This window comes from Periophthalmus magnuspinnatus, chromosome 17 (assembly GCF_009829125.3).
Source record: "Periophthalmus magnuspinnatus isolate fPerMag1 chromosome 17, fPerMag1.2.pri, whole genome shotgun sequence".
NCBI lineage: Eukaryota > Metazoa > Chordata > Actinopteri > Gobiiformes > Gobiidae > Periophthalmus > Periophthalmus magnuspinnatus.
Genome location: NC_047142.1, coordinates 17,406,682 through 17,429,888, shown reverse-complemented (window position 1 = coordinate 17,429,888; position 23,207 = coordinate 17,406,682). Strand labels below are relative to the sequence as shown.

The 23,207-nt window shown below is 38.1% G+C and overlaps 1 protein-coding gene across 1 annotated transcript in view; it reads left to right on the top strand.

Annotated features, from left to right (window-relative positions):
* Positions 1-23,207, top strand: part of LOC117385580 (collagen alpha-1(XI) chain-like) — a 161,571-nt gene that overhangs the window by 5,068 nt on the left and 133,296 nt on the right. Inside the window, exons 2-4 of the mRNA XM_033982871.2 lie at positions 9,923-10,087; positions 16,791-17,004; positions 19,120-19,282. Coding sequence (XP_033838762.1) covers positions 9,923-10,087; positions 16,791-17,004; positions 19,120-19,282 — 542 coding nt within the window. The remainder of the gene's footprint in view (positions 1-9,922; positions 10,088-16,790; positions 17,005-19,119; positions 19,283-23,207) is intronic.

The window sequence follows — 23,207 nt, the reverse complement described above, 5'->3', positions numbered from 1 at the left end:
CAAAAAAACAATGCTTAAAATGTGTGCTGCCTTAAGTGGCCTCTGCAATTTCCAGTAGTTGGTGACATCACATAAAACTGCCCTGATTACATTAAGTGTTTCTAATTAAAAAAAACCTAACTGCAGGGGCGAAGTTTGAAATGTCGATAACTGTTGGACCAATTGCACTGTTCCTTATACCTCTATACTCCACCTCCCTCCTCACTGTCTTCTTTAGTCCTCCAGGTACAGTCCAGTTCAGAAGCTCTATTTGAAATGCGCTTGTGGGTGGAGCTTAGGCGCTTACTCCCAAGTCCTGAGTTTTAGTCCAACATGTCAAACCGGTGACTCAAATCATGACTTGCAATTCCACATGCCTGAGAACTAGTAGCCTACCACAGAGTAACGTGAAGGAAACTATTTTGTGGGGGTGGAATTATAAATAAATAAGTAAATGTAGCACAACTGAAGTACTGCTACTACTGAATTACTACTACTACTGCTACATGTGAGAATGTTGAATGCATTGGCGTCTGCTGAAGTGTGTGTAATGGTTTTAGCAGAGGATTGTCATGTCGGTGCTAGCCTGCTGTTTTCTCCTCGGGGGCAATGGCACGCCGCTGTCATGTTAGGAGCTTGTTAACATGGCAGGTAGTATATCATAACGCAGACAGCACTGACAAATCACCCACCTGACTAGACGAACACCAAATCCAGACACTACTTTTTTATACTCTTGCGGTTTTCCATCCTTATCATTAAAGTACTCAACTTTCAAGGATTCTTTTTTTCATCCTCAGTTGCTGGATTTGATTGAGGGCACCGCATGTTGGCACAGACTCATATACAAAGCTGGCATCTGAAATTGCTTTGGGATATAGCAATTTTAGTGTAGCCAGAGGAAAAAGAAGGTGAGAGAGAAATAGAAGAGAAGAGAGGAGAGAAGGAAGAGGGAGAAAGGATGGAGAGGGAGGGAGGAGGAGGAGAGGTAAAGGAGGGAGAGGAGGTAGGGAGGCAAAAGGAGGGAGAGGATAAAGTGAATGGGACAAAGGGAGAGAAGGGGAAAGAGCAGAACAGGAGAGAGGGAAGAGGGGGAGAAAGGGGACAGAAAGAAGAGGAGATAGAGAAAAAAGAAAGAGGAAGGGGGAGAAGAGGATAGAGAGAGGAGGGAAAGGATGGGAGAGAGAGACAGGAGAAAGAAAGAGGAGATGGGAGGTTGAGAGGAGAGAGAAGAAGAGTGGAGAGAGATGAGAAGGAGAGAGAAAGGAGAAGAGAGAATGGATAGTTGAGAGAGAAGAAAGAGGAGAGGGGGAAGAGGGGGGATGGAGGAGAGGAGAGAGCTCAGGCCAATTCAGCACATCTGGAATATATGAGGCTGTGAGGTATGCAGTAATGCAGAAAGGCATTCTCAAACTCACAAAGAGACCTTCAGTGAAAACTCGTCTTTTTTCAGAACCAGTAGCTCGATATTCAAGAGGAGCCGGCACAGACTATTTTCTGTTTTACGAGGCATTTGTGTGGGGTGTTAAAATGGACTTGGATTTATTTTGCACTATTCTCTTTGAGTAAACTTTAGTTAGGGAAAATTTGTCACAAGAAATCTGTCATGGATTTATACATGAGATTTGGGTTAGTCTTTTATACTGGGTCCCTTATGTTAAAGGGCATATATTGGACTATTTTCTGATCTGTGTTATAATGTTGTATTCTCATCAAAAGCATACCTGTAGTTTTGTTTCATTCACAAATGTCTGACACACAAATCCTGCATTTTTAGCCTGTTATTTCTTCTCTCAAATGGAAAACACTCTGTTCCACCTTGTGATGTCATGTGGTAATACAGGAAGAGCTCCCCTGTGTTTTAAATTCCACATGCTTTCAATAGAGTCATTTGGATAATTTCAGTCCAGGAATTGCCAATTTCCACTGAATTAAAGTTAAAAGGTAGCTGTTAACTACCACTACATGACATCACAACGTGGAACAGAGCATTCTGAGGTTTGGAGATGTAAGCTGACTAATAACAATTACTCAAACATGTGTTAATGAAAGAAAACACAACTGCATGTATGATTTTTGAGGAGGTAACAAAATTATAACAATGGTTAAAGAACCCATTTTGTGTAATAATACCTTTAATGGAATTATTTTCATCTAGGAAATCTTAAAATGCATAATTTTAAACCTCTGCCAGATTAAAATACATGAAATTAAACCAAGTGATTTGATTTAAGTTCAAACTGATTTTCAACTTTGAGAACTCTAGTGCTACCAATACAGTGAAAATGCCCCCAAAAGTCTAATCAATATGCTAAAGAAAGTAATATGTTAAAAAGTCCAAGACACATTTATAGTATTTTAGTACACTCAATGCGAAGACAAAGTATTACTCAAGTCAGAGTAACGTAAAGTGTGACAGGGCGTAACACCTGATTTATAATTTGAAGGACAAAGCATTAAATCATCACAAACTATGGTATTTTCAAAGGATAGAAACAAAAATGAGAAAAAATGAAATCAGATTGGGAAGAGTAACCTAAACCTTTACTCAAGTAACAGTACTGTTATGTGTAAATGTATATAATTATATATTACTCAAGTAGGGGTAAAAGTATGCAGCTAGAAAAGTACTCCGAAAGGTAAAATTTCTTCAAAAAGTGACTCAAGTAAATCTCAAAGAGTACTATCCACTTTTGGTTTTGTATGATCAAATGCTATTATACCTTAAAATGATTCTATTGCACTTAATGTATCACATAATTTGTCTCAAACTCAATTGACCTGCAGCTGGAGTCGACATTAAACAGTTGCATCCATTGTCACGCTCTAGTCTGCCAAATCTACTCCAGTATTTTCCACAAAGTCAAATCACACCCATCTCTGTGATCCCTGCTTTGATTGTGGTCAGAAGAGATGGGGGGGTGGGGGGGCTTCTCTGTATGTTTTAGTTGGGGGGAGGGGTGTGGGGTGTGGGAGGGGGAAGATTTTAGGAGTGGTGCCAGGCCTATAATGGATTCAACATGTGCTATTTTAGCCCCGCCCATCTGGAAGCGAACAGGAAGTGCACGATCAGCACTTCCTGGCTTCACGTGCCACATGACAGCGGCTTTAATGGTACAGTAGCTAATGCTGAGTTTTACAGGCGGATTCCAAGAGATTTCAATGCTATGGAAGTCCTATATACACAGAGGTGGGTATAGTATAATCAAAAACTACTCAAGAAAGAGTAACGTTACTTCATAATAATAATACTCAAGTAGAAGTACAAAGTAGTGATCCAAGAAATGTCTCACTTAAGAGTAAAAAGTATTTGAGAAAGCTATTACCCAAGTAAAATTCACTTAAAGAGTAACTGTCGCAATGAATGTCTGATTGAGAACTACTCGTAAATGAAATAATCACATCGTCAACAAAGCTTTTGTCACTTGTAGACTTACTCACAGTGGGAAGAGTAACTAAAACCTTTACTCAAGTAAGAGTACTGTTACTTGAATAAAAATATGATTCAAATAGGAGTAAAAGTATGTTGCTAGAAAAGTGAGTTACTCAAATAAATATAATTGAGTAAATGTAACTGAGTACTACGCCCTTCTGTCTACACACACAGATGTTTTTGCACAATTTCTTTTCTCTGCCATGAAGATGTTATTGCTTTGCCTGGAACTTTCCATATATCGGTATTAAATATATCTTGAATTTCAGTTCCAGGTGTTTTATTACTTGAAAAATACCTTGAAAAACAACATTTTTGCTGTGAGCATGGTCGTTACTTCACAGATCTGACTTATAACTTGGCCCAGTGGTGTCGCCTTTATGTACGTTTTCCCTTTATATGCCTCCATGACTTCTCACCCCATGAATGAAAATGCCTGTGTTGGTCACTGTGCCCCCAATGAGTGAAAATGTTTTGTTAAGCTTTCAGCTAAGTTAATCAAAAATAATAGCCTGCTTGAAAATAAATAAATAAATGTTAGCAGCTCACATCATAAATTATAGTAGAATTTGGACCGTATTGTTCTTGGCGACTGTCAATTCTAGGTAATGCAACAGGTCTAGCTGTATAGGTTTCTAGTTGCATATTATTGTCAATAGTGTCACAATACTAACATTTCAGTGTCAATTTTTGATACTAAGGACTGGACTCAGTACTTAATACCGATTCTGATACCATGATGATGATTAAAAACACTCTTTATTTTGACAATAAAATGTGATTTTCAACAATAAATAATAATACTTTCTCTTATGTTACCATGTGGTTTATATCTGTTTAACCCCTCAGTCGTACAAGTATGTCCATGCTTGTATACTCGTCTATGACGTCTTGTGTCTACTTGTTCTGACACAGGAAAGGTTAATTTCTATCCTGTGACTGAATGTGACTTTTTTAGTATCAATACCTGCTCAAATGAGTGTCTAGTTTCAATACTAGTTTTAGTATTGATTAGTATCTGATATTCAGTACTCTTGCGCCTTTAAAAACAACATATATCCCACAGTGCTATCAAGCACATAAATCTATTACTGTTCCTTGGAGGGAGATTTCAAATGAGGCTACCTTACCTTCTTTCCCCATAGCCCGGATCTCCTCTGAGGGATTGGAAACTCACCATAAAATACCATTTAGTATCACTGGGCATTTGAAGAGGACAGATCCTGGTTTGGACCGGTCAGGAGGGTCATGTGACATCTGCTTTCTTTGCTGTACTTCTGTTTTGGATTCGAAAACTGTTTCTAATATGGAGATTTACAACCATTCTTTTTTAGACAAAGATAGCTTGAATTGTTTTTGGCCCCTTCTGGATCCAGGACATTTCATACGCCATTGTTCATTGTTGACTATTGCTACATGGAGTGCCATAAAGACTAGCAGTGTTTTTAATATGGGAAAATTACAGTCATAAAGAGGACTTGTGAATGGTCCTGAATCATTGCTATTGTTTGATCTCTGCTGTGGTTAAGGAATTTTAATTAAATTTATTTTTACATTTTTTTAGAAGCTATAAATTCTTTCGTTCCCTTCCCTTTTATATTTTTACATTCATTTACTGTACACTAACCCTAACCTTAACCACTAACACCTAATCTTAACCTAAACCATAGCCTTAAAGGAGACATATTGTGCCTTGTGTCTGCTATATAGTAATAAATATTCAACTAAATAACTTAATAAAAGAAACATGTCCGCTGACTTCTGCACCTTCTGTGGATAGCTGCAGATCATGCTAGCGAGTAGATTTTTTTTTTTCATCTGTACCAGAATGACTGCACAACACTGCCAAATCCTATGTGTAGCACTGACTAAGAAAATTAAATAGGAGAACAACATAACTACAGAGCAGAGGGTGTGTATCGGTGGGGATAAAAACAGGGTTTGATCAGAGCAATGATGTCAGGAGTTTAAAGGTTACTCAAACATGCATGAATCACTATTAATACATGGTTAAAAGCTCTAAAAAGTTCATTTTGCATAATAACTTCACTTTAACCTATTTCAATTCATACCTTTTAACTTGTCATCATGTTCTTCAGCTGATATTGATTTTAAGGATTTCCATCATGAATTTGAGTGTATAAACAGATTTCAGTCCTGACAATGTAATATTTAACATCTTTAACACAGACACATTTTGCAATAGTTTATTTATTTATTTTTTGGTAGTTTTACAAAGAATGACTTGATATTCACCCTTAGACACTACAGAGGTATCAAAACAACCCCAGTGTTGTCTTTGTTTGATAAATTTTCCTTGTTTGGTGTTGAATGTTTTCTTAATTTGACAACTTCTTGGCACTAATACATAATAAATCTTCTTAGGAAAGTTGGACAGTTTGAGACTGTACAACAACAGTACAATAACAAGAGCACTCTACATATTTTAGTTCAAAGCCATACTGTTTATACAAGGGTTGCTAAAAGTATCACAAATCTGATTCTAATCGATACTAAAACCAGTGTTGAAAAGCAATACTAGATACTTTGATAACCAGGATCGAAACTGAACGGATACAGTACTGAAAAAATCCCATACATATGACAAAATGTGACCTTTTTGAACAGTTTTAGAGTAATTTTGCAAAATATCCACACCAGTACAGAACTTAAAGAAAGCACTATTATTTTGGGTGGAAAATTGCATTCTATTAAGTGTTTTGCTTTTTTTCTCATCACTGTGGTATCAAAATTGGTATTGCATATCGAGCCTTTTCCTTAATATCGAAATCAAGTTTGAAATTTTTATATGGAACTTACATTGTATTGTAAATGCTACAGCAAGGTCGGAGTTTAAACTGCAAGAACATACATATAGTAACATTAACCAGCCACAGTTAACTCTCTCTTAGCTGTAACACATACTTGGCCCGTATTACTCAATGCAAACAATGTCAATAAATCACTTTTATTGCATATCATGGGGTCAAACTAACCACTGGGATTTTCTATTGGCAGTGGTCCATTAAAACATCAACAATAGGGGACTTTGATAAGACTTTTTGGCTCAAAAATTTAGGAGTTGTCAAAACATTTACTTGGATTGCTGGACTCTTATATCGTTTAATTCATTTGGAGCCTATGTCCATTGAAAGATACAGTACAGATAGTTTAAGCAAGCACATGCGGTACCCTGATACACAGAGATAGACTTGAATCTCTAGGAGTGAAAAATGCCATGCCAGACAGAGTTTATGACCCAGGTGCAATTGACATGTGAAGAACAAGTCAGAAAGTCAGAGGTCATAAAGTGCACATACTACTTCTGAAGGGTGGGCAAAATGAAAAAAAAAACAACAAAAAAAACAGCATGACAATTTTCTTAGAGCCTATTGGAGTTTCCAAAAGCATCGAAAATCTGATACTAATTGATACCAAAACTAGTCTCAAAACTAGAAAGTAATTTGAGCAGATATCTATACTAAAAAAAATCACATTCACAGGACAGAAATGAACCTTTCCAGAATAGCTTTAGACCAATCTTGAGTTGTATAAGACCACATAGAGTATACGACATAGACTGTAGTGGACTAGAAATGAACTAGAAGTAAACTAAGTGTGTGTGGTTTCACCCATAGTGCTTGTCTCCAGTCAAATTAAGCTTATTGAGGCAGTTATAGGGGTGAATTTGGAGCCAAGTTGCGTATTAGGAATTCTGACTGCGAGTTTCATAGCAACCAAAGAGCCAATCCAGAGCGAGGCTGTTGAAGGTCCCGGTGTAGTGACCTCGGTGAAAAAAGGCACCTGATTTTTCTGTTATTAATATTCATATGCTGAGTTACGGTCATAGCGAAATAAAATTACCAGGATCATGTACAGCGGGTCAATATGAACAATTTTAAGACCTGACAGCAGCAGTTACGGAGAGAGGGGCGACAATTTTCCAACGTAAAGTGAATTGGCGCTAGAGTCGATGGAGCTGGAAGTGCGCCCATAATCACTTCCTATTTAGAACGGGGCGGCTAGCAGGTTAGAGATATCCATTTATATATACAGTCTATGATATACGCCCATGGATCACTATGGTACATATCTGGACGACACATAAGGCCACATGGTAATATAAAAGAAAGTTGTTGAAGGTGTAATGGATTTAAGCCAACTAAAGTTTCTGAGAGTTCATACTTTTCTAGTCAAAATAAGATTTGACCTCATCACTTTCAGTTATATACAAAATTGTACTAAAACAGTGTACCTTTTTTGGTAGTTTGGTGCTTTTTCCAATTAGACTACCAGTTAAAAGTTTGGACACACCTTTGATGCTTTCAGTGAGAATCTACAAAGTAAATGGCATACAAATAAAGAAGAAACATAAATGGAAAAGTGTGTCCAAACTTTTGGCTGGTAGTGTACATCATAACAATACATTTGAGAGAAAAAAAATTATAAAATTTTATGTCTGACTAAAAATCTACACAATTGTTCAAACATAAAAATCTATCCTTGGAGTAAGTCATCAGCCAGCCTGTAAAACTGCCCTAATAATGTTCTGCCCCTGTTCTGGGAAGCTACAACTAATCAACAGATATAGGATTTATACTCTGTCCCATAGCCTGTATTGGGAGAAGTAGTGGGGGGTAGTAGAATCACGATGCAGGGGTAATTACGACTCCTGAATGGTGTCTAACTCTGCCAAAGTACCCCATAAACGCACTGACAAAGCTGGCTTCAGTCCGGTGGGGTGTCCTGGGTGTAAAATGTTGACTTACCATCAAAATGCCACGTACGATTAGCCTGGCTGTTGACTGCTGAAACACTCCTATAGAGAACCATAAAATTACTGCAAGGTTTTACAATACCTGCCAGATCATAAATACATTTACCCTCCCCAGTGTGGCAAAGATATGGTGCTATACTGGGCTCAAATTAGTCGGATTTACTAGCCCGTGTGCCAGAGAAATTGAGATTTACAGTGACGTTTAAGAGATGAATGTAAAATGCTATTGGTTTAATGGGCAAGTCTGTAATTATGGGTTACTTAACATAGATGATTGTTAGTATAGAATTGTAGGGAGATCGTATTTCCATTTAACTATAATGAGTCACCTGGCGCGGTAGCTTTTGTGAAAGTCCCTAGTCTGGTTGAATAGGGACTGTGAAGGACTAATAATGTCAGATAGGCTCTCTTAAAGGAGATATATAGTGTAAAATAGATTTTTAAGAGGTTTTTATAATTGTTTTGTCTTGTTATGTACCCACTTTAAGTATTGGGACAATTTATGTACGTTTGAGCAATCCTTATCTCCTTCAGTGAAAATGGGGATATTATGTGAAATCAGCTTTTTGGAGGTTTCTACCAAATTATAACATTTTAGCTATAATCCATACATGTTTGAGTAACCATACGATTGGGAGTACAATCCTCTCCAAAGCTCAGCCTACAAGCCTACGTCACCCATGCTAAATGTACAAAAGCATGATACAAAACAATACACTACAGCTTCACAAACCTAGTGCAATGTGCAGTAGTTTCACTAGCGAAATGCACACTGTTTGTGTTGTGCTCTGAAGGGGGAGATGACTTAGGACTGAGAGCAAAGGAAAGGGGGACTGAGAGCATCAAAAATGAAACTGAAACTTATTAAACATGATAATACGTTGTTTTAAGCAAACATAGGATTTCGAAAACAATAAAAGGTAACACGGTGACCTAAACATGTAACGTGTTAGCAGTTAAAACCCCGCAGAAGTGGAACTATGTCAAAGGCCATTGAGTTCACTGTTAGGTAACTAGTTCAAGGTACTAGATCAGCTGCTGTGCTTTGGCGCTCAAAACTAATAGGCGTAAACTAGTGGAGTCTTTATGTCAGTACTAAGGAGGATAGAATAGCCAAAAATTGTAATCAAGTAAGAGTAATATTACTTCAAAATAATATTACTCAAGTAGAAGTGCATAGTAGTGGTCAAAGAAATTAGAGTAAAAAAGTATTTGTGAAAACTACAACTCAAGTAACTGAAAGAGTAACTGTCAGACATAACATTCAATTTATAATTTAAAGTTAATGTAATTTGAAGGACAAAATATGAAATAATACACAATGCAAAAGCATTCAATATTTTTGAAAATAAAGTTTTTGTCACTTGTAGACTCACAGTGGAAAGAATAACCCAAACTTTTACTCAAGTAAGAGTGTTTTCGCTTAAAAATATTACTCAAGTAGGAATGAAAGTATGAAGCTATAAAAGTTCTCTGAAAAATGAGTTGGTCAAGTAAATGTAACTGAATACTACCCATCACTCATACCAAATATGTATGGATGCAATGAATAGGTCTGAAAGAGCATCTGATATATCACTACACATTTTGCAGATCTGCACATAAGGAGGAGGAAGAAGTTGATTTGCTGTGAAAACCTCAAAGAAAAAAAAATCTAAAAGAAAAGATGAGTGGAGGTTTTTTGTCATGACATTTGATACTGACCCAGTTTTGCCTTATTTTGTCTCCCACAGCTGAACCAGTGGATGTCTTGAAGGTGCTAGATTTCCAGAGCTCTCCCGATGGGGTACAGAAAACACCAGGATTCTGCAAAACGAGGAGAGGAGCCAAACCAGATATCGCATACAGAGTGGGCAAACAGGCACAGATCAGCGCTCCCACCAACCAACTCTTCCCAGGTAATATTATTCTTCATCTCACAATATAAGATCATCAGATATCATTAGTAGGGCTGAACAAATTGGATAAACAAGCATTGCAATTGCGATTAGATTTGCAATTTATTTAGTATCCTGTTTAAAGTTCACATTTTAAACCTGTCCAGAAGAACTAGGAGGAACTAATACAGGAACTAATAATGACATTTCAGAACATGTTTGAATTAGATCTTAAAAACGTTTGAAGGAAATGATACTTCAAAAAATACAGCCTTTGCGTTTAGCTAATTGTGTCAGTTTAAACTGCGATTTTGATTCAGTTGTGATTAATCTTGCAGCCCTACCCCTAAGCATAATTGCCAACGTTATTGCTCAGTGTTAGGGTTAGATAATACAATTACCTAGTTCAATAAGATGACGGTTTGTGTTTTTTTAGCTGTAAAAATCCTTCTTATTGGTTGAGGACAGAGCCAATGACACCCACAGATGCAGCAGTGTGTGAAGAGGAGAATGTGACAGAAAAGTTTCATTAATGATGACTGAGACATGAAAGAATTAGCATTTTTATATTTTGTTACACATTACATTACATTACATTACTACTGTGTGTGCACATGAATAACCAGACCAAAATGCCATGCAAAGTCTATGGGTATCCTCAAAGGACCAAACCAAGCCTACATTAGGACTAAACATGGCTCAAACCAAGACCAAACCTATATGTCATGTGAACGTACCATAGGCTGTAAAAAGAAGTGGACTAAGTAAGTGGGACATCACCCATAGCATTTGGTTCCAGTCAAATAAAAGCTTGTTGAGGCTAGCAGTTATAGGGATGAACTGGGAGTTGAGTTCCATATTCGGAATTCCGACCTCGAGTGTCATAGCAACCAAAGAGTCAATCAGGAGCGAGGCTGTTGAAGGCAGGGAGTGAGCATTTAGCAACGTTGTCAATCAAACCTGTTGCTAACTCTAGCGGGAGCAACCTTGAGAAAAGAAGACGCCTGATTTGTCTGTTATTAATGTTCATATCTTAATTTATGGCCACATTCGCAAAATTGTAGAGCGGATTAATATGAACATTTTAAGACCAAAATGACGAGACTGCAGCAGTTACAGACAGAGGGGTGACAATTTTTCAATGTAAAGTGAATTGGAAGCAGAGCCAATGGAGAATCGTGACACATCTGCTTCTCACATTGTGGCTGCCTTTACTGGGTCAGATTTCCACTTTGAATGCTATTTTGGGGGAGTTTAAGCCCACTTTTTCTAGGATATAGTGAAAATTAGAGGCGCTGTCTTCTAGTTGCTCTAGTCTAGTCTTAAAAGTCATACCTGGTACAACTTACAAGCCTCCCAATAAATAGCCAGTCGTTTTGCAGCCTGTAAAGACACAATAGGGACTGCTCTGTATGGCATTTCTATTGGCCAGTGTCCTTGCAGACACATGCTCCATCCTTAGAAACCTAAAAAGAAAACAAAAAAGTACAATAATAAAACGGGGGACAAGTTTATAGCATACATCATAAATTCACATAGACAGCTGCATATGGGAAAGTTGAGAAGCCGTAGTGCAGTCGTATTTGTATTGGAAGGTTGTTGGTTCAAGCCCAGCCTAAAAGTACATACTGCTGTTGTCTCCCTTTGGCTAGACAGAATGGGTAGGGCATCTGGCATAAAAATCTGCCAAATTAGCATGTGATCCTTTAAAGAAAAAGCGAGCAGTCAAACACTAAATACAACATATACCAGTTACATTAAAGATTTTGAGGACTTTTTCCCATTCAAAAGGTATAATATTTAGTTTTAAATTGTTAATCGCTATGGCATCAATCCTAATTTTATTTATCATTCTGAAACCCATGTATGGATATACCTGATATTCTATTTTTGCATAATTCTGTTCAAAATAATTGTATTTAGATAGTAGTGTTGTAATGATACTAAAATTTTGATACTAAGGAAAAATGAGAATTAAAAAACATGTAATTTTCATCATTAAACCATTTTTTTTTTTTTTTGTAAGACCATGTTGCCATACATCTGTGTAATACCTTAGTTTCCCTTAGTCCAGATAGTTTCCATGGTGGTTAATGGCCGTATACTAGTCAATGTGGTCTTATACTATTCAGGAAAGGTTCATTTCTGTCCTGGGAATGTGACGTTTTAGTGCTGATACATCCTCAAATGAGTTTTCATACACATTTTGGTATAGTAGTATCAATAATTATCTGATTTTTGATACTTCTGACAACCCTATAGTATCTTGTAGCCAATGCATTGCCCACTCCCACACCCAATATAGTACTTCATCTATAACCATTTACCATTATAAATTGTTGGAGCCCATCTGACGCAGCCATGTGTGTCTTTAGGCAGGGCATACTGATTCCCAAGAACAGTGGAAGTCATTGTGATTTACCATGCTGTAGAATGGAGACACATGTGCTATTCTCCTTGTTTCACATCTTAAATGCATTATCACATGTCTTTAAGGAGGAAAGCCCACCCAAGACAGCGCCCTCAAAGAAACAAATAAAAACAAACCAGAATCAGCGCAGAATTACAGCTAATGTCTTTGTTTTGAACCGTGCATCACTAAACAAAAACATCTCATAGAAGTATTTCATATTATAGCAATATTAAATTTATGCACCTGTCTTTGAGATCATCATGAATTGTTGAACGGTTTATATTTTACTAGAGGGCTTAAGCAGATTAGAATCACTCAACAGATGTTTTAGAGAGACTTATAAGTAGGGTTGTCAAAAGTATCAAAAATCAGACAATAATCGATACTAAAATAGCCACATTCGCAAGACAGAAACATACTTCTTCTGATACAGCTCATGATCATTCTAAAGCAATTCAAGAAAAGTTTAAGACCTCATAGACTAGTACACGCTCATTGACGACTATGAACCTACCTGGATGAAAGACTATCATTTAATGTTGAAAATCACATTCCATTGTCTAAATAAAGAGAGTTTTTTAATCATCATAGTGGTATGGGAATCGGTATTGAGTATCAATTCCATTCCTTAGCATCAAAGTCGAGTTTGAAATGTTAGTATTGTTACACGAGCTACATTGTGTCATTTGTATGAGCTCATGATTGGATATAATGTAGTGCAAATTACATTAGGTTTACCTCATTGTTGACAGATCAATCAACATTTCTTGGCGACTTGTCTCACTTTGTGATCCACAGATGTATGAGAATTCTATCTGTGGATAAAAAAACAACAAACGCATTGAACATTGTTTTCTTGCGTTACATATAGCAAAACCTTTAGCATGTTGGTAAAATTGTAACAAAATTAGGGCTGCAGCAAGTTAATCAATTAATCGCAACCGATCAATTAATTAATAATTATTAATTTAGTATATTTACACAGGCTCCCAAACATGCCATGTGCACAGAAAAGAGGTTTTAGGACTCTACTTTGTCTGGATAAAATTCAATCAATTCTCTGCATTTTGCATTTTTAACATCTAAGTAATGGCTAACTTAATCGATTCGCAAAATAATCATTAGTTGCAACCCTAAACAGTTAGTTGCTACTTGGAATATGACTGTATAGCAATAACACATATGAGCTAGCTTGTGCTGAGAATGGCAATTTAAAAATAAAAAAGATATATAAAAATGCTGTCAAAACTAATGTAGAAAGTTTTTAAGAGCATTATAAAAGTTGGAAATTGACTATCACCTGTTTCTCTGTCAGCATTTGGCTTGGTGTATACACTAGATATGTCCTCGCCCCTGAAAAATATAGGTTTCCATTTGGGGCCGAGTCATTAGTTAGGCTATAGCTGTGGAAAAACCATAAGTTACTGTTGAGGGATGAGCCCCTTATTTATTCACTTCTGAACTGAGCTCATCTTTTCCAGACTATTACTGAGACAATAAAGGTGCACTGTGTAAATTTTCACCTGCTCGTCTTATTGGAGGTGCATTGCATCTCCTAGTCTAATGCCACATTGTAGAAAATTCCATATCTCCATGGGGACAAGCATGTTCGGGAAACGCCAACTGAAAAGTTACATAGTGCACCTTTTAAATGCATTATTGTAAGCTATTGCTATTGCAGTGTACTATTATATAATCTTCGGTCATGTAAAGGTTTGATCCAACTAATAGCAGCAGTTTGTACGTGTGAAAAACAAGAAACAGCTCATATTTTTATTTGATAGGCTTTAGTAATTTCACAGTGACCTCAAATGTGGTTTTGTTAAAGTTGTTATATTTACAGCTGTTGTAAAATAAACGTATTGCATCACAGTAATTTGAGCACTTTTATTCAAGTCCAAAAACACCTTCCGTTTCCTCCATAAACACACTTCCAGTTGTCTAGACATGCGGGTGTAAAGCTAGAGTAGCTCAAACAGTCATGCCAGCACAATTACACTCATAATGGCCTCTGTAAAGCATTAATTAGAAAATAGAGTGAAAAGTGAGCCGTTTTTTTAAAAATATACTTACTTTTAAGGATCAAGGCTGGTACATTTTATGCGTAGTCAGGGTATTTTGAGGTAAGAATGTTTGATGTTGACTGTTTAAGTAAGAGGCTAGTGCTAGTGCTAACACGGCTAACCTATTTGGTTTGTTTGTAGACATGTTTTTTTTTCATAATGCTAGCTTGATAGCCTTAGCATACTTGGTTGTGTGAATTAGCACATATCAGTGGTACACTCGATTAGCATATTGAAATTTGCTGAACATTGAAGCATAATGTTTGCTTCTAAATGTAACTGTTTTTGCAGTAGCACATCTTACTACCTAGCTTATAGTCAGTTTCCAAGCAAAAGGCTATGCTTGTTGTATGGTGCATTAATATTACCAATGGTGTGCCATCAAAAATAAATAAATAAATAAACAAACAACTAAACTATGATTTTCTTACGTCACAGTGATATTCTGTGGGTTACACGTTTCCTTGGACCTTCTGTCTGTGTACTGCCGGACCTAACAATAGACTGTATACTGTATATATAAATGGACCTAGCTAACATGCTAATTGCTGCGTTCCAAATCAGAAGTGAGCATGGTCTGCACTTCTGGCTCCATCGACTCAAGAAAACTGACGCCTTTCTCTCAGTCTATGGACCTAACTTTAAAACTGACCAACCAGATTGTCCCTTTGCAGTTGGCTTAGTCCCACTTAGACCAGCTGTGTGCTCAGCTCTGTCAGTTTGAAAGAAAAAGATATGCTTTCATTTGGACTTTCTTTATGGAGAAATAATGGCTTATTTTTCAATGAGGAGCAGTCTGTCTTTATTACGTAGGTTAGTTTTAATGAAAAGTTTAGAGGAGCATCTAGGCTACGAGTCAAGGATTTACTGGCACTATACATCTGTGGTTGGATCACACATCTGATGACATGTGTGAAAGTACTGATCTGGTGAAGACAGCAGTGGTGAGTGTGGTGCTGGTCTATGTGCCGTAAACTGGATTATAGCCTAATGAGAAAACAAAGTTAAAACAAGTCCATTATAGCTGTGTCTAGTCGTTGACAGTGATGTGCTTAAGCGTTCTGACTCTGACTTCAACCAGGTGGACTGAGCCGTGCCTCCTCCAGCACACCTCTGCAGCTGAGTGTATGGGCTGAGAGGCTGTGTATGGTCGCTTTGGCATCTATAGGCCTATGGATAGTTATATCTGAATATGGGCAGCCGGCCCAGGTCCCGAGGCCACGGTCCACCACTGAATATTATAGTCATAAATTTGTAACAATTTGCATGTATGGTGTTAACTTAACTTGGTGAAATATTTAATTGTTAAAAAAGCTATGGAAAATGTGATGAAGTGACATTAGCAATTGAATGTAGCATTACCTTAGCATAACTAAGCACAGTTAGCTGTATTAATCCGCCTAAAAAAATAACCTAAGCAGACATTAACTATGAATAAATATGTTTCTCATAATAATAAAATATTTTTCCAACATCTTTCTCATAATTATGAGATAATATAGCCACATAAATTAGCCACATTTCCTCTGTTTGAAGCACACTTCTGTCCCTGGACACTTGGATCTTACCAAGTTGTCCCATACTGCCACTGATTCCTTCATGACTCTTCTGTTTCCTGAGAGTGTGCGTGCCTTAACCTGCACGAAGAGGGTTGCTCAGGCCTGGCATCTGTTCTTACATCGAAAAGGACCTGTAGCTTAGTCAAGACTCTTGTGATTGTTCAGTTAGCAATGTCCCTTCTTCTCTAACACTCAGGGCTATGCTAGGGCACCGTAACTGGTTCACCTCTTGACAATCTGCGTTCAGTGTGATGCCCCTGTGCCCTACCCTCCACAGAACAGGGACCAAGTCTATGGCTCATTTTGGACCTCCATGTGAGTGAAGCCTAGTATTGTCTTTGGTGGCACAAAGCAAAAAGCCGTGATACCGCATACCCATGTGGCACAGTTGGGAGTACGCCTGTGTGCCTAGACATCCCATAGTGCATATTTTGCTCTAGTCGGATGTAAAAGCATATTTCTGATACGTGGGGAGAAGCTTGGGTTCCGTGGGGTGCGGAACCAAAGGCCCAAGCTCATGTTATAGCCGTCTTCTTGGAAAAAAAAACAGTCTATATTTTCCTTTGTGCTTTAATTAAATGAGATGATACATGATTTTTCATGTAATTATTTTATTTATATTGTGTTTATTGTGAATACAATACTCTTCTGTAATTAACTTACTACACTGTACACTGTATTTCCTTCAGGTGGAGTTTTCCCAGAAGACTTCTCCATCATGTTCACCATAAAGCCCAAAGCAGGTCTCCAGTCCTTCCTCCTGTCTGTGTACAACCAGCAGGGCCTGCAGCAGCTGGGGGTGGAAGTGGGCCGAGCCCCTGTGTTTCTGTATGAGGACCAACATGGAAAACCTGCCCCAGAGGAGTACCCACTGTTCCGCTCCATCAACTTGGCTGACGGCAAGTGAGTGATGAGGTTTACCCACACAACAATGTAGGACTTATGTGAAATTTAGCCGGATAACAAGTCAAGTTATTGCTCTCCAGAAGACTCTTAAATGTTTGTTTTAGCATGTTTTGTATGACTGGAAATTTTCTTCATTGACATTTTTATCGTTTGGTCTGTTGGTTGGCTAATTATAACATGATTCTTCAGAGCAATATTTTTTTAGGATATGTATGTGTATATGTATATGTATATATATATATATATATATATATATATATATATATATATATATATATATATATATATATATATATATATATATATATATATTCATTCATATTCTCTTGCCTGGGATCCAGAATGCATGCTCCTCCAATACGTATGACATAGTCCATGGCCCGTCCATATCAAAGCAAATAAGGAAAAAAGAAAGGGAAAAAAATATATCACAGAGGATTGAAAAACATTTCTGCAGAATCAATGAGCAAAGCATTAAAGTCAATCCGAGGTGAGATAAGTTTGATTTTATTTGTAAATCATAGGTGACCAATGAGCTCCTTTGTTTCACATGTGTCACTGGAAAAAAAATAAAAATAAAATTTCACGATCATCATGTTTGTTGGATATAGAGAGAAAATACAGATATCATTCTGCACTTGCCAGCCAAACAACATTTGGAGCTGGCTAAATGTTTTGATGTGGTGTCTGCAAGGGTACTCTTGTATGCACTGTGCGTACTTTGACATCCCTATTCAGTCCATATGTATCTCTAAAACATACGGAATGGTAAATGGTGAATGGTCACATTTTTATACAGCGCTTTTCCCTATTCAAGGCACTCAAAGCAATTTACATTAAGGAACCACTAACCCATTCACACACATTCATACACCAGTGTAAAACAACGACAGCATTCGTTGGCAGCAGGATTTGACCCGCCAGCCTTTTGGATCAGTGGACAAACACTCTACCAACTGAGCTACTATCAGCACCTGTTTGTTTTATCAAGAAGAATTTAAAACAATATTGTGATTTACACTGAATTAAATGTGAAATAATACATTTCTTACCCTTTGTTCATTATTTATTTAACATTGCAAGATAGAGCTAGTGCTTTTTTGTGGAGTTTGTTTTTTCCCAATGCCTCAAGTTTATGTTTAACGCAAGTTTCAATGTTACTACTGCCGCTTTCAACAAATTTCTCATCACTGTCAGTATTGCTTTAGCCTCTGCGTTGAAGATTTATGAGAATAAATTGCTTCACTATTTAATAACATATGGAGCCGTTCAGACTGCAGTGATACATAAAGTGATGGCAGCAGCAGTAAACACATGACAGTCTATTGTTATACACATTATTAATAGCTGTAGACCAAGGACCCTGTAGATCTGGGTCTTTATAAATCACAGCTGTGAAATGATATAGTGACAAATGAAGGCAACATACTCAACGCAAATTGAAAACAGGCACTGAGATGATTCCATACTTCGTATTCTCACTATAAGGCTCTATAGGAACAACATGTATTCATTTTAATGGTAATGATGCACAATATAGATAAGCACTGTTAAGTCAGAATTATCTTGGGACAACAGTGGGAATGGTAGAGTAGTCTTCCTATGACCACAAAGTTGATGGTTTGATCCCAGCTCCCATCGGTGAATGCTGTTGTTGTGTTCTTGAGCAAGACACTTCACCCAGACACCATTTCCCAAGTATGAATGTGGAGTTTCAGTTACTATTTGGTGGTAGTCAAGGTGGCCAATGGCATTTTAGCTACATTTCCAGCCCCAGGGCAGCTTTGATTACCAATTATGGGCAGTGAATGAATATTTCCCTCTGAGTAACTTTAAAGGCACTATCTAAATGATACCAAATGTAAAAGGCAGAGGAAATGCATGCTATTCTAATGACATTCTAACTTGACACGTTTTCAATAAGCTTCCTCAACTTTTTTGTCCATGGGTTTCAAATACTATGTCCTTTTGAAAATGGTCAAATTTTCTTACAATGTCACCTATTAACAGAAGGCTGAAACTGGAATATAAACATGTTAAGACCCATTACCTTCTATTTTATGTAATTATCACATTCTTCACATTCAAATTGCACTGTTTTGTCTGTTACAGATGGCATCGTGTGGCTATCAGTGTGGAGAGGAAGAGCGTGACCATGATCGTGGATTGTAAGAAGAAGGTGACCAGACCTCTGAGCAGAAGTGACCAGGCTGTGATCAACACCGAGGGCATCACTGTTTTTGGAACCAGGATCCTGGATGAAGAGGTGTATGAGGTAAGGGTCACGTGTTGTCTTTACCTATTTGGCTTCTTAGTTTCCTGAATAGTCCTGCAAAATACATAACGTCCCAGAAGAAGTGTGATGGATATGTGTGACTATAATATGGATGATTTTGTGGTAAGATTTCTAGTTTGTGATGAACAGGCTGTAGACAGGCTTCATTCAATAATGTATATAAAGTTTTCATTGTTCACAGTTGAGACCCACACACTGATTGCAAGAATGGTTCTAACAAGTTGGGGCATGAATAAAATCATTCATTTTGTTGCACACTTGATATATTAAACTGTGATAAACTACAACTTCACAAACCTGACGCGATGTGCATTAGTTTCATTAGCACTCTAAAGGAGGGGTAAAAAAATCATTCACAGCAAAGGGAGGATGTCAAAAACAAAACTGAAAATTATTGAATGTATTAATGTGTTGTTTTCGGTGAATATAGCATTTATAAAACAATAAAAGGTAACATGGTGATCTAAATATGTTATGTGTTAGAAGTCTAACACCCCATAGAAGTGTAATGCTCCCACTTTACTGTATACACTTTATCTGAATATGCCACAACTGCCACATTTATAAGAAAAACATGCTGGACAATAAATCCTTTCTATTATGCTAATTTAAAGCTACAATTTTGGAAAACCCGATGCCAGTTATTCATTTGATGTTGTTTGCTGTAATTGTAACCACATTGTAATATACATTTTCCATAGTCAGAGAAAGATATTACATTGCAAAGGCTATACCAATGCATTGTACTTAGAGTTCTTTCAAGGACAAACACGCTATTATTCTGCCATTGAATCGTTTAAACTGTAAATAGTGGATGTTTATTGTTAGTAACAATATTTACTTTGTGGAAAAGGCCATAGGCGATGTACGTGAACAATGCATGTATTTGTTTGCCCTTATGTATTAACAGATTTAGTGGGATTTAATTGCTTATGTTGTGTATAAGTAGGTTTGCCTTTGGTATTATTGTAGATTATTGGTAGATTGGGGCAAGGAAACTCCACTTCCATGATCCTGGACAGACTGTGCAATATTATGTAACACATTCAAGGGGCTGGTTTTGATTTGGTGATGGAAAAAGTCGCTAAAGAGATCCACAGTGCAGACTTAAAGCTGCCTGAAAATTGCTGTATTTGAAATCAGACATTTTTGTTTACGTTTTAGTCGTAATTTATGTTGGAATTTAAATATGGTGTTAAAATTTGCTATAGTAAGTAATACCAGTCTTCAGAATCAGAATCAGAAGACTTTTATTGCCATAGTCTGTGAACACAGTTCACAAACTAGGAACTTGCTTCGGTGAAAAAGTGTAACATAACACACTGAATAAATACAAATACAAATACAAATAAGGGCATGCACAAAGTTAAAAAGATATGCTTAAAAAATCAAATGAAATACTTAAAGGGAGAAAATATATACAACAGCAGCATCAGAACAACAGTGCAAAGTGGCTTATTAAAGTGACCGGTGTTATAAAGTGTCCAGTTTAGTGCAGATATTATAAAGTGTTCATGAGGCAAACAGCAGAGGGGAAGAAACTGTTCTTATGGCGAGAGGTTCTGGTCCCAATGGACCGTAGCCTCCTGCCAGAGGGAAGTGGCTCAAATAGTCCATGTCCAGGGTGAGAAGTGTCAGCTGCTATACGGCCTGCTCGCCCCCGAGTCCTGGAGACGTACAGGTCCTGTAGAGATGGAAGGCTGCAGCCAATCACCTTCTCAGCAGAGCGCACAATGCGCTGCAGTCTCTGTCTGTCCCTGGCAGTGGCCCCAGCGAACCACACAGTGATGGAGGAGGTGAGGATGGACTCAATGATGGAAGTGTAAAACTGCACCATCATCTGGACTGGCAGCTTGAGTTTCCTCAGCTGCCGCAGGTGGAACATCCTCTGCTGGGCTTTCTTGATGAGGGAGCTGATGGTCGGCTCCCACTTGAGATCCTGGGTGATGCAGGTGCCCAGGAAGCGGAAAGAGTCCACAGTGGTGATGGGGGAGTCCGTCAGGGTGAGGGGAGGCAGGGGGGCTGTGACTTTCCTGAAGTCCACAATCATCTCCACTGTCTTCTGGGCGTTGAGCACCAGGTTGTTGCTGCTGCACCAGGACACCAGCCGGTCCACCTCCCTCCTGTAGGCAGACTCATTGCCGTCCGAGATGAGTCCGATGAGGGTGGTGTCATCCGCAAACTTAACCAGTTTGACGGAGTCGTGGCTGGAGGTGCAGCAGTTGGTGTACAGGGAGAAGAGCAGGGGAGAAAGTACACAGCCCTGTGGAGATCCTGTGCTGATAGTCCGAGTGTCCGAGACGTTCTTCCCCAGCCGCACGCGCTGTCTCCTGTCCGTTAGGAAGTCAGTGATCCACCTGCAGGTGGAGTCAGGCACGTTGAGCTGAGCGAGCTTGTCCTGGAGCAGAGCAGGGAGGATGGTGCTGAATGCAGAGCTGAAGTCCACAAACAGGATCCTGGCGTAGGTTCCCGGGGAGTCCAGATGCTGGAGGATGAAGTGAAGGACCAGGTTAATGGCGTCGTCCACAGACCGATTGGCTCTGTAGGCAAACTGCAGAGGGTCCAGGAGGGGGGAGGTGAGGGACTTGAGGTGGTGCAGGACCAGGCGCTCAAATGACTTCACGACTACAGACGTCAGCGCCACAGGTCTGTAGTCATTAAGTCCAGTGATCCTGGGCTTCTTGGGGATCAAAAACATACTCAGAGTTTTGTTTTGTTCCATTCACATGTTTAACACACAAACCCTGCATATTTACATCATAAAGGTGGAACAGAGCATATTGAACTTTGGAGACATAGACATACTAAAAATAAAGGATTACTTTAATATGTGAGAATGAAAAAAAAAAATACAACGCTGGGTATGTTTGTGAGTAGAAGTGAGTTGTCAAAGTTACAGCATGGCTTGAATCTCACAATAGTCAATTTGGGGTAATATAGGACATTTAATGTAATGTAATGTTTTTGTGTACAGTATTGCCACACTTTAAACAATCTTAAAATGTGTTATCACAAGTAAGTCATACTGTTTTTATACTAAGAAACACGTTCAAATATATTTAGTCCAGGATATCTATTTCTGGGGTCGGGAGAATATTTATTTTCACATTTGTTATAGGTAACATTTTGAGGACTTTTTACATATTGTTTTTTAAATTGTTAATTGCTATTGCACGGTCCTACCTTTCCATCATTCTGAAACCCATGGATAGACAACAGTACAGGCATGTCAGGTCAGGCAACAAAAGGCTACCAGTGGAATTACATGCTTTAACTGTGCGGCTCATTCATTTGGCAATACCCGGTTGCATCAAAGATAGTATTTAAAACAATCATACTGAAGCCCTTGATGACTTTATAATCAGGATCAAACGATTAGCCAGATTTCAAATTGCTGCCGAAACACAAAGCCTTACCAGGCAGTGGGATTTATAACAGTAGCAATTACAGCCATAATTAAAGGCATTTGGGGCAAAGTGGGAAACATTAAGTGGCACGAACAAGATCTGATCCAGCAGATCTGGTTAACCAGATTTCACAGCAATTTGAGGCTATTCTTAGGCACATGTAGTTTTACACAATAACCTAATCTAGATTGTCTGTAATTACTACAAAAAATGCTTTGTTCATTCTGGTCTTGCTTGTTCTACAACTGGAAATCTGACTTTAAAGGTGAACTATGGAACTTTTTGGTGGGGGATTTGCCCCCAGCTTGTCTCCATGAAGATCTTATTTCTTTTTGGTATTTAATCCAGTTATGAAATTATTAATCTTTTATGTGTGCTATAATCTCCTTGAACAATGAAAGAAAGGAGAGAGCTCTGATTGGCTGAGACATGGAGTAGGCCCACCTGCCAATTTGCATAGACCGTCTAAGACCTGCCAAAGTTATGCTTACTGTGTT